The 12,206-nt window shown below is 43.1% G+C and overlaps 1 protein-coding gene across 9 annotated transcripts in view; it reads left to right on the top strand.

Moving 5' to 3' along the window:
• Positions 1 to 12,206, top strand: part of lrba (LPS-responsive vesicle trafficking, beach and anchor containing) — a 180,614-nt gene that overhangs the window by 94,791 nt on the left and 73,617 nt on the right. For 6 of the 9 annotated variants that reach the window (XM_086157382.1, XM_086157385.1, XM_086157383.1 and 3 more), the window contains exons 37-39: positions 7,010 to 7,134; positions 7,449 to 7,463; positions 11,939 to 12,082. In XM_086157382.1, coding sequence (XP_086013508.1) covers positions 7,010 to 7,134; positions 7,449 to 7,463; positions 11,939 to 12,082 — 284 coding nt within the window. The remainder of the gene's footprint in view (positions 1 to 7,009; positions 7,135 to 7,448; positions 7,464 to 11,938; positions 12,083 to 12,206) is intronic. The other 3 variants (XM_086157387.1, XM_086157386.1, XM_086157384.1) reach the window with 1 other exon arrangement.

The following is a 12,206-nucleotide window of genomic DNA, read 5'->3' as shown; positions in this document are numbered from 1 at the left end:
CCTTTCCTCGTAGATCTTCAACCCCACCGTAATATCTCCGCACATCCGTCCACATTCAAGTTCAACGGCGGCCCTTCGGGGGCGGGAGGGCAGGCGGGATTCGATTTTTCGGTTCCGTTTTTGCCGATTTCTAGAAGCGTTTTTCGTATCCGGGAAAAGGTTGACCATTTTTGGTCATAATTGAACACATATTAAGAGTATCAGTCATATTTCACCTGTCCCTCTATGTTGATCACTATATAGAAATGATAATTGAGTTATCGTTCTATTGACGTTTAACCATTTCCCTTCAGATCATCTGTCACACTCAGGAGGAATTATTGAAATAAAGAAATAGAAACACTAAATGCCATCATTTCTATACATCCCTAAGCATTGCGGTTTAGCAGGACACTGGGGTTCTTCGAGCACCGTGAAAGGCTTTTTCTCCACAACAGTCAGCGTCAATGTCAACGTTGTTATTTCATAAAAATATCACGGCCTGGGAAACGTCGCATGCGAGTGCCGGTAGTTTACTCTCGTCCGGTTGCCTTTGCGCTGGAGCGTTTGAAAGTGGCTGACTGCACTTTTTGTTGTTCTTGCTGCTTGTCTTTTCAATCTATTTCCTTCAAACTTCGATTCATTGTTTAAGATCCGCGTACAATATACAAGTATAATACTCCTACTAGTTTAATATCAGTGGCCACGCCAAACGATGTCAGGTTTTTCATTTTTGTGCATGTTAGAAACAGTGAAGTGAATAAAATATATGTGTGATTTATATAGTCACACATATATACCTCAATATTTCAGTTCTGTTTAAGTCAGGGTTTTTCTTAAGACCTCTCTTTGGTGTAGCTTTGAAAGAAGTTGAAGAAAAATAACAAGAATGGCCCTCAGACACGCTTTTCCGCTGTGTGTTTCTTTTGGGTTGTGCTTGAATCGTGGGCACGCGTTGAGATTTGTCACACCTTCCAAGATCACATTTGAAAGGTAGAGGTCACAAGATTATTACAATGGGCCAGTAATGGCAGAATTATGCAACTCCGGTCCAGCGGATGCCCTCATTACCCGGCAGTGCCGGTGATAAATGGCCATAAATGCGCGTTGTCAAAATCAGGGGAAAAATGTGACTCTTCTTCAGAAACACATAGCGTCCCACTTCGGGGCTGCGAAAGCCCTTAAAGTATTCATGTGAGGGTGATAATAGGACTGCTTTTTTTTTTATTTTTATTTTTTTTATTAATTTTATTTATCTATTCTTTATGTAGGTGTTTATTTATTTGGTTATTTCCTTATTTAACAGCCCCATACCCTTCCCTCATGACAGGGTAGTTACAATAAATAAATGAATGTATATATATGTATATCAATATATATATTTTTTTTATTTCACCGGCACCCTACTATCATCGCTTCTCATTTGTGAAGCGCCCTGATGGAAAGTGCCCCATACATATGTTTAATATTATTTATGTATTTTTGAATATTTACTACCACGCTGTGCACCAAGTGTTTTTCACCTCCCACGAAGTCTGACATGATTAGAACCTAATTGTCTGCCTTCTTTTTTTTTTTTTTCTCTCGGTAAATTTACGTCGAGCGTAATTGCGGCTAATTGTAAGCCGAATATTAAGCTGCTGGTAATTAGGCCTCGATATGCATTATTTCATTTGGCTGCGCTGCATTGTGGGAAGTCTGGAGCCTCTCGCCTCCCGCCCATGGGAGTACTTTGATCCTCACAAGCTGGCGATGTTACGGAGATGCCGTGTTAATCCCTCTTGTTTTCAGACCGCTTTCTGAAAGCTCCTGGATGAATTGGAGTTAATTGGGAGGAGCGTCGGGCGCTTCTGCTGTCTCGCGAACGTCTTGGCGCGCGCTCTCCGCTATGTTTCAGAATATTCAGCGAAAGCAGAGAACGCAAAGGATGCGAGAATCAAAGGATGCCATCGCGAGAGGGGTTATTTTTCCCCCCGCGCAGATTTTGCTTTTTTAATTTAGATATTTTCCGCCAATGACTTCATCCGGTGCTTTTTCAAACAGGTCCCATTATGGATCTGATTTATTGAATCACTCAGAGCAAGGATTTGAATTTATATTGAAAACATACAAAATTAAATGACTTGATCCCGTGATTGATTTTGGGAATGAGGAGAATTACACATGTACTGTAATTTAGAGGATAAGATGAAAACGGGTCCGGGTCCGTGACCCTAACGTTACCTCGGGCAAATCGTGTAAACAACATTAGCCAAGGTGAATTAACATACACGTGTACGTGGTCTGGAAAACACCTCATTGAAGTGTAGAGGATAAGCATTAATGCACATGTAGAAAATCACTTTGGCGAGACTTAATCATGCCAAACAATTTTCAGTGGGAAGGTATTTGCCCCTGTTTCATTTTAATTTGAGTCTAGAGATGCCACCGAAGCGATCACTGCCACCGCTTGACAAAGAGCCGGCGCTCAAGCAGCCAGTCCTCAACATGACAAATCCTCAATCTACTCCCGCTCTCCCGTTTCTCCTAAACACATGGTTTATGCAAATCAAAGCAAAATGATCCGGGGGATGGCGGCAATATTTGAGCAATTTGAGGGCTGCCAATAGGAACTGGCATTAATACAGAATTCGCACGGGGAGAAATCCTCTCTGCATATGCGGGTCTCATTGACTGTACCCAAATTAATTTAGCAGAAAGGTTATGAATGACTGTTTGTGCCAAAGTGCAGCCGCTTGTGGTGATATATGAAAGCATATTCACTCGACGTGCCCTGCTTGCTATGCTAAAGGTCATCTTATATCATTTCCATAGCACCCAATGCTTTGAAAATAAACCCCAGCAAAACCGCGATATTTCCCGTCCCTAGCCGCTTTCACCGATGGCACACTCCGGCTCTTAAATAATTCAGAATGAAATTCGATCCGGCTCGTACGACTTATCTGAAGATGGCGGCGGATGAGTCGGAGAGTTGTGATGTCTCTGGACGAAATGATTAGGTCGGTGTACCGCAAATATAGCCGTGCTATCAAACTCTCGAGAAATCGTGTTCAAACTGGCCATCCTTTCCCATTTTTTTTTTAAATTTTTTTATGATGATAAATAGTCAGGACATGGAAGTGGATGGAGCCTGTTTGTATTTTGGGTTTCTTAATGAAATACTTGAATCTGCTTTAACTGATTCACTGAACGTCTCCCAGTGAAACTGCATTGGTGAAACCGGCTCAGAAACAAGTCTTTTAACTAATTCACTTTTGCGTGGAAAGAGTTTTTATGTCATCATATTTAAGAAAATGGTGCTTTAGCCGTAAACTTAAATAATAGACTTAATGTAGCCTTTATGAAAACATGAATAATCCTCTTCATTTATAAAGTATATGATACCACCTAACTTTGAATATGTGTGTGTGTGTGTGTGTGTGTGTGTGTGTGTGTGTGTGTGTGTGTGTGTGTGTGTGTGTGTGTGTGTGTGTGTGTGTGTGTGTGTGTGTGTGTGTGTTTAAGCTTTCTCATGTCAAGCATGTACTATGTCAGCCCATTCAACCTCTGGCTGCTCATAAAAGAGACCGACCGCCGTTATTTTTCTCGTTGTTATCTTTTTAACCAAAAGAACGAGTGTTGCCTCTGCGGCCTTCATTCCCGGGGAGTCAATGAGCCAAACTACAGAGAGCATCCCTCTAGCATCGTAACTCAACCCAGTAAGCCGCGTTGTCAAAGTGGCGTAGAGAAACTGACGTCAAAAACTAGTATCAAGGGGAAGGAACAAAGACTACAAAACCAAATCCTTGATTCCATCCCATTCGGTTTGCCTTGGCTCTGATTCCAGGTGTTGACTAAAAGAACAATATGACGAAACTCAATAGGATGAAAAGTAAGTTGGCCGCGGATGGAGAAAAATGTCATTGCGGGTTGTGAAACGAAAACTAAGAATATGCCATGAGAGGAGCACATCTGGAGCTCCGGATTCACTTTTTTACTTTCGCCTCGAGCGTCACCAGAGGCCGTCTCCTCGGTCCCACCGATCCGACCGCTTCCACGTAGCGCTAGTTATTCGCGGGACAGAACATCCGATAAACTCGAGCTGCGAGGAAGGAGCCACGAGAGGGGGATGTGGAACTTCTCAATTCGTCGAGTCAATATCGAACCGGCATGATAGCCTCGCTGATATTCCGTGCACCTCATTGTGGCATGATCCCGCTCCGCTGAGGGAAAGCGGGAGACCGAGGAGCAGCGGGGCGGCGCGAACACCCCCTGCTGCCGATACTTTTTTGGGACCTACCTTCAGAGCCGGGGCTCCGAATGAGTCCTGACCTTTTTAAAATGCAAGCAACGTGGACAGCTCGCGCACCCCGAGGACGTCTTCCGCAATATCGATAGTGAGAGCTGTTTTGGAATTACAAAAGCTGAACTAGCTATCACACTAACTGTCATAATTCAGCATTTTTTCCAGTGTCAGCTGCCAGTTTTTTTTTTTTCTACACAATCTAAGCCACTGGTCACATCGCCCAGCCTCATGTCATAACACTCAATAGTATTTCCAGCTGCTTAGGGGCAAAGACCATCCAGATAATACAATCTACTTGAATTTTCTCCATTTATCCCCATGTTAAGAAACAATATGACAAATGTCAGAAAGCAGGAGAAAATTCTCAAAAAGAAAACATAAAAGTTATTTACGCCGTGAGATATTCCAACCTCATGTTGCACCCCTGAGGAAGGCCTTGCAAACTCATTATGTCCTGAAGTTGAATCCCTTTACGTAAGAATCGCTATGATTAAAAAGAGAGAGAGAGATTCTGTTGATGTCTTTTCCCACGTCATCCGACGGCGGTGACTCGAAGCTTAATGAGCAGACCTTCCAGACACCTTTTATGACCGAACTAATTACTAATTACACAAGTGGTTGGCGTGATCCACAGCACAACGCAGGCCCTTTGTTATTTTAATTGTTGTTATTTTGAAGAATGGCTCTTCGGTAAATCCTGCCAAGGATGCCCGAGGAGAACGAATGAGCCCTGAATAATTTATCATCCTTGTGGAAACACGCTCGCCGCGCTGTATGGGAGGAGGGGTGGCGGGGAAGGTCGCGCGGCGCTGTTCGTCTCCATTCTTGTTACGGCGGCGCTCTCATCCGGGATTGATGACGAGGAATCTCTCGTCGGCCGGCCACCTCTTCCAGTGGCCCATCATTAGGACTTCCTTTGTCGCCTCTTCATGGAGCTCTGGATGCATATGACTGGCAGTGGTACTCCCCCTATCAATGACTAATTACCCCGGCCGATGGTCCCCGTCCTGATGGATTTATGTGTATTGTGTGCCTCCTCAGACCCCCGCCTCCTCCACGGGATGAGAGGAGACTGCGTCCTGATTCAGAGCCGTGCACCGAGCACAACCTTAATAATTATTTTCATAGATGAATGCCATCGGAGGCAGGATGATGAAGTGGCCATTTGCGTTGGGAGACTATCACATGCAAACACGGCGCCGGCTCTTTGTCATCAGTGAGAAATCTGGCGCAGCACACGCCGGCGTCCCCCCCCCCCACCCCGTGTCTATATGAACACCCTGCACACACACACACACACACACACACACACACACACACACACACACACACACACACACACACACACACACATACACACATAAACAGTAATGTGCGCGACCGTTTTCTTCGATTCCGGCGTGTTCTCATTCGACCAGATACGCCAAACAATCGACGGTCCCGCATCAAAAGTGTGCTTATTTTGTTCTGGAAAGCGTTTTTACCTTTTAAAGGGCCCCTGTGTGATCCTCTACGTTGGGCCGAAGATTTGCGATTTGCCCCCCGACCCGGAGCACAAGGCATGTCGGGGCTCTTGCGTCATTGGCCACTCGAACTATAAACGTGCAGCTACTTCCCGATAACCCAGTAACTGCGTCAAGAAATCTATAAAATGTGATTATTTATATTTACTTTTCACTACACTGAAGTTCTTCCGTATTTTAACTACTGTATGGGTTCAGCAGTTAAATGGTTTTTCCATGGTATAATAATGATTTTGGTTTCTAAACCAACTTTTGCTAAGTGTGCTGCTTCAGTGCAAACTCCACGCCGGCGCAAAGAATAATTTTCCCTCCTAAGAAGACGCTGTCTCATGAGAACCTTCAGAACAAGTGAAATGAATTTCCAACACGAATCTGACAGCGAGCGTGTTGTTTCATCCTCCCGTTCGAAGATTTTAATCATTAGCACATGAGCCGCTTTTAAATAAAAACTGGGGTTTTCGCATCGCCTGAAACGTCGCTCCCTGCGTGCCCCCCCCCCCCCAGCACGTGAATCGAGCGATATTTCACACGTGCCGTAATGAAATCGTGTTTACTGATATAAATATTTTATTAAAGTTGTTGCACTGTGTATATTCAGAATATTAAATTGCTTCTCGTCTTCAAGTTAGCATCATCTTTGCTTTGACAAAATGAGCTGCTGGGCCGGCCCGATAAAAAAGACATGCAAATTGGAAAGACAAATGGTTCTGTGGACATTGATTAATATTAGTAACACTGTCCACCCCCCTCCTCCGTGTTTGTAATGACCCTCTTCTTATCCCGCTAGCCGTGACTCCTGACAAGAGGCGTCCCGCCGGGCTTGAAATGAGCCTAGAATTCAAGCACGTGCTGCAAAAGTGTGCGGAAAACGATCCCGCTGTCATTCTCTGACTCCGTTCGCTTTCTCTGGGGACTAGATGTGAAGAGGAAAAAAGTAAACAAACAAAAAAAAAAAAAAAGAGAGATTAAAAGGGGATACCTCGGCTCCTGCGGGAGAGAAGCGGGGGGGAGGATTCTGTCACTGTCAAGGACAGATTCAGTGATTCGGGGTCTGATCTTGTGTTGACGTGGATGATTTTAAAGAGCAATCGGAGGGTTAAAGAGAGCAGCGTGCACAATGCTGGCTTTATATATGCTTCTTCGGACCCAGTGCTAACGCTGAGCTGCCATACCATGCTGGCTGGTAATTGCTAACACATGTGCTACCTCTGTCTTGTTGCAGCCGACCGAGGGAGTTCTGGCGCCTGGACTACTGGGAGGACGATTTAAGGCGGCGACGACGCTTCATCAGGAACCCCTTTGGATCCTCTCATTCACAGGCCGCGCTTAAAGCTGCCGCTGAGCACGGTCAGTCACGTGCGCCTCGTCCCAGCGTGTTGCTCGCGCCGCGTTTCCTTCTTAGCCGGTGATAGCACCAGGTACAAGGCCATAAAAATTAGTCCTCCCGCTGTAATAAAAGATTTATTGTACCACAAGTCACAGTAAAATAGCCCCCTCATTTGAATTTCACACGTGTAATTGCCGACACAGCCTCCTATTTCTCGGCGCTGGACTCGTAATAAACCGCGGCGTTTGTGTGATTTACTCAGATTCACTTTTGAACTCATGTGAGTGACACCAATTGTAAAATGTTGTTTCTTTTTTCCTTCACTGCACAACAGTGGCTAATATCAGTGGTAAGTAATGTGCACACTGCCACTCAGACATGCTTTTATATATATATATATATATATATATATATATATATATATGTATATGTATATATTTGTTTTTTTTTAATTTATTTACAGTATTTTTTTGGGATTAGAATAACATTTTTGTTTTTTGATAGCATAATTAATAATCGATATCAATTATTTTCAAAATCGGAGGAGGGATTTAAAACACTCGCTGAAATCAATTGTATTTTTGAGGTGCTTGTTTTATTTCTTTAATGATCAAAATAAGAATATCTGGAAGCTGAGCTTTTGGTTGGATAAAAAGCAAAGGACAGAAAAAAAACAATACAATAATACAAAATAATAATACTGGAAATTATTTAATAGGAATAATGCTCTTCTGTTTGACACTTAAATCAAAAATATTATAATTAAAATCAACTTTTTGATGCTTTTCTTTGTAACATATGTGCATTTCTACTGGAGCAGGTGCAGAGCTATAAATACATTTGTATTTTCCTTGGTATAAGTGAGTATTCCCCGAATCCCCTGATTCACATCCTCTGTGTGACTCATGCCCTTGCATCAGCAGTCTGAGTTGATTTATGTGTCGAGGGGACACGTAATCCCTAATTCTTTAGGAACACATCTCGCACTCAAGTTTGCAGTAATCCTCTAAAGAGCCTTGATTTACCAGGTCCGTCGTCTATCCTCTTAAATCTCTTCATTTCTGGGCCAAAATGTACTCAGACCGTCGTCTCTCGATATCATTTTGTATTTGACGTCGGAAGCAAATGACAGGTTTGACTGGAATCAATAATATCGTGACCCAGAAACAATAAGTCTCGGGGTTCCCGGCGTCCGGGGAGACTCATGCTCTGCGGTAACGGCTGCCGGAGGCAGCTGGTGAGTCAGACCAGGAGGCAGCTCGAAGCTCCTAACCTGACTTTTCCTCAGATTAACCCCCCCCCCCCCTCTTTGGCTTGTTCATCAAATGGCAATTTGTTGAGCGCATTGTACTGTATGAGGTAATCATTCCAGTCTTGGGGCAAACACTCGTTTTTATTTCTTATACTATTATTCCAAAACAATTCCAACTTACTTTGCTGCAAGTTGAAATCACTGGGGGAAAGGCCTGATTTTTTTTTTTTTTTTTTTTTTTTGTTTTGTTTTGCGAACATTTGGTTTTCAAAGTCAAGTCTGTAAAAATATCCAGCAGCCAGTTGTGGTATTTCTACCTCGAGAGAGTGGACTGGCTGGCTGTCGTATGGGAATATATCATTAAAATAACTCTTTGACATTGAAGCCTGACGACATCTATTTTCTGATGTAACCTTTCGTCTTGTTTTAGTCGACCCGACATTTGTTACGGAAGTGCAGCCCGAGATGAGAATGCAGAGCTGAGTTTTCAGAAAGAGCACAAAGGTCATATCTGGCTGTAATTATATTCATCAGATGCAGGGGCAGGGGGCGGAGGGGGGGGGCGCAGCCTCGCTCCCTAAGAAAATATCTGCTATAAGATCAGCCGGTATTTACGCAAATTTTCTAGCTATTTGTGGCTGCACTTTTTTTTTTTTTTTTTTTTTAATGGCTGTAAATTCAGGAGCAACGGAAAAATATTTAGCTTTTTTTTAGTTAGAGATGTAACATTGTAACATTGTTTTTTTTTCTCCTCGGGATGCGAGAAGGGGGTGTGGGGGAGGAGTATGCATATCTTTTAACAACATGTAGAAAATGTGCATTGCTGTGTTAAGCATATGGACAACCGTTATCATTCATACGGTGCCAAGAGGATTTCCACAGGAGAGTGTGCCGCTGCCAGTAGGTTTGAGTAGGCTGTTATGTATTTATGGTCGGACAGAACCATCTTTTCTGGGGATTGATTTGGCCCGGTCCCGGGCCCGTGCAGCCGAGGTGGCAGAGTAAATACCCGAAGACTAATGTCTCTGTTCTGGTAATCAATACTCGCCTCATGACCGCACTGCTGGCTACGCTCCTCTTAAAAACAAATTTGTTAATTTTGACAATTTAATTGCTGCGACCACGCACGCCTTGAGTCGAATAAGCAGGTAGCTGAAACCCTCAGCCGGGGAAACGGGGGTCTCGGAAAAAAGTGTAACCTGCCGGGATTTACGCACGTTTCTGCTCACAGTGTGATGAGTAATGGGGTTGAAGGTTCCCTGCTAGATTTAATGTGGCGTGCCGGCGCTGCGTGATAAATTCTCCCGTTGCAGTAATATTTTTCAGTTTTGTGTTAAATGACGTGCTAATTTTTAAAACATTTAATGATCATTGGATGTTTTCTTTTTTAAAACTCGCAGGGCGTTGAAGTGTTATTTACTCTTTCTATCTTGTGGGAAGTTCGCGTGTCGTCCCGAAATCCCGTATTCTCAAAGTCCAACAACAGCCAGTGTGTGTGTGTGTGTGTGTGTGTGTGTGTGTGTGTGTGTGTGTGTGTGTGTGTTTGAATCACACACACACACACACACACACACACACACACACACATACATACACACACAGGCATGCAAAGTTAAGAGAAGGGGGGGAAAAAAGGCTTCTCTGAAAAAGAGGAAAAAATGAGAAGTCCTAACATGCCTTTTGCTTATTCCTAATATTAAGTGACATCACTTGCAGAGCTTTTCTAATAACACTGTTCTACTCGGCCAAACAATATCTGACTGGTCATTTTTATTGCAGCTGCCTTGTTTGTACTGCGATATATTTATAACTTCAGTTACTGGAACGGCGGTTTCTTGGATCGGCCTGTTTTGGGCGAATTAGCCGCGCCGATTGCGCGTCAGTGAGGCCCGATGTGGCGCGTTCATCGAAAAAAGCGCCGAACGTGCTTGAAACAAAAAATGCATTGCAGTTGCAATACATCTGTTTTTTTAAGCCCGTCCGACAAGTCTCTTGTCCACTTGCTCAGTGTGACGACAATGGCATGTGGTACATATTAGGGGAGCTGGTAGTAATTTCAGTGCTGCTAACTAAGGAATCCTCCTGGGAGGCTTAATTACAGGAAGACCATTCTAAATATCAGTGAGCTGCATATTTTCCATGACAAGAGATTTTTTAGCTCGGCTCTTCTCGCAGTTTCAAAGTGTACGGCCACATGATGCAGCTGTGCATTTTCAGGAAGTGCAACCTCCCCCCCCCCCCTTAGGTGATGATGAAAAGAACACCCACTATTTATGTGTTCAACGACTTTGTGGATTAAACCGGTATCACCTTTACCTGAATCCGGGATTACACAGAATACCCTCGCACAGGAGCGTTGAAAAGTCCCACCATCGTGACCGCCTATGTTTACAACGAGGGCCGGGTTTCCAGCCCGGCTAAGTGTTGTGTACCGGTGTCTCTGGATCCTTACCACGCACCGCTGGGGAATGTCTGTAAATGTTTGCAGATTACCATTTTTCTTAAATAATCCATTTAGAACCTCAAGTCAGGTTCAGTTGGACTCAAAATGGGCGACGCTCATTCCGCGTAAATGCATTTTGAGATCCTCTTCGTGTGAAGTGCTGTAAAGTACGGAGGTATAAAATTGATAAAGATTATGCTAGTCTTTTGGCTAACTTGGTTGCACTGTTTGCCGCTTTTGGTTTGACTGTGTGTGTGTGTGTGTGTGTGTGTGTGTGTGTGTGTGTGTGTGTGTGTGTGTGTGTGTGTGTGTGTGTGTGTGTGTGTGTGTGTGTGTGTGTGAAGCTTCACTGCAAATCGTTTTCACTCAAACTATGAATCAAAGCTAGCGAAGTTACTAAATGATAGAATAAATGAATAAAATATCATGATAACAGTTGAAAAACAAACTAAATAATCACCTGAACAGTTTAATGCTATACTTTCAGCAGTATGGTTTCCACTTAGTCTGGTAATTATAATTATAACAATAATAATAATGACACATGTATTTTGAAAGCACTTTCCATCAAAGCGTTATACAAACAATAAGTGTTAAGTGTAAGACACAATAAAGTAAAAAAATGATCCATTCATTCATTGTCTATTCTGCCGTCCCTTGATTGGCTCTCCTTAAAAGGTAATTATAATATTATTGTTTATAGGCTTGTACAAAGTTCCTTGAGATTCATTTAATCTGACATTTGTTTGATGTGACTTTCCAAAACTTTACCAGAATGATACCAGGCAGGCTTATTTAATTTAAATTTAAATATAAATGTATTTGTATTATGTTGTAATATTTTAATATTTTAGTTTTTTTTTTTTTTTATGTATTTTTTTCTATTTTTGAGCACAACATCTTTGACTGGTTGCTGTAGATGTTTTTAGGTTATTGCAAATACAATCTACACACACACACACACACACACACACAAATATAAGTTCTTGAGGTTCAATGCCTTAAAATAAATGCATGAATAAAAACACGCTCCTATATCTTAGTTTGGGAACTGAACTCCACGCCTCTGATGAAAACTCCAGTTTTTAACTTTAAACGTTAGAATAACAGCCTTGCTTCTGTCCTCCAGCATCTGAGGAGGACATCCTCAAAGGCAAGCAGTCCATCAAGAGCCAGGCTTTGGGGACTCAGAACTCGGAGAGCGAGGTGTTTCTTGACGGAGACGACGACACGCTCTCCTCCTTAGAGGAAAAGGACCTGGACAACCTAACAGGTAAAAACCCGCTGCGTTCCAGCCACACCTCACACGCCTCCACTCCGCAGCCCCATAAATACATGGACAAATGTGTTGTCGTCGTCCTAACACTCGGCGTCCTCCGCCGCCTTTTCTTTTCCTA

Source organism: Fistularia commersonii, chromosome 12 (assembly GCF_037954325.1).
Source record: "Fistularia commersonii isolate RoL2024-O1a breed Wild chromosome 12, RoL_Fcom_v1.0, whole genome shotgun sequence".
In the NCBI taxonomy this organism is placed as follows: Eukaryota; Metazoa; Chordata; class Actinopteri; order Syngnathiformes; family Fistulariidae; genus Fistularia; species Fistularia commersonii.
Note: the sequence above shows the minus strand (reverse complement) of the source record. Positions and strands in the feature narration are given on the sequence as shown.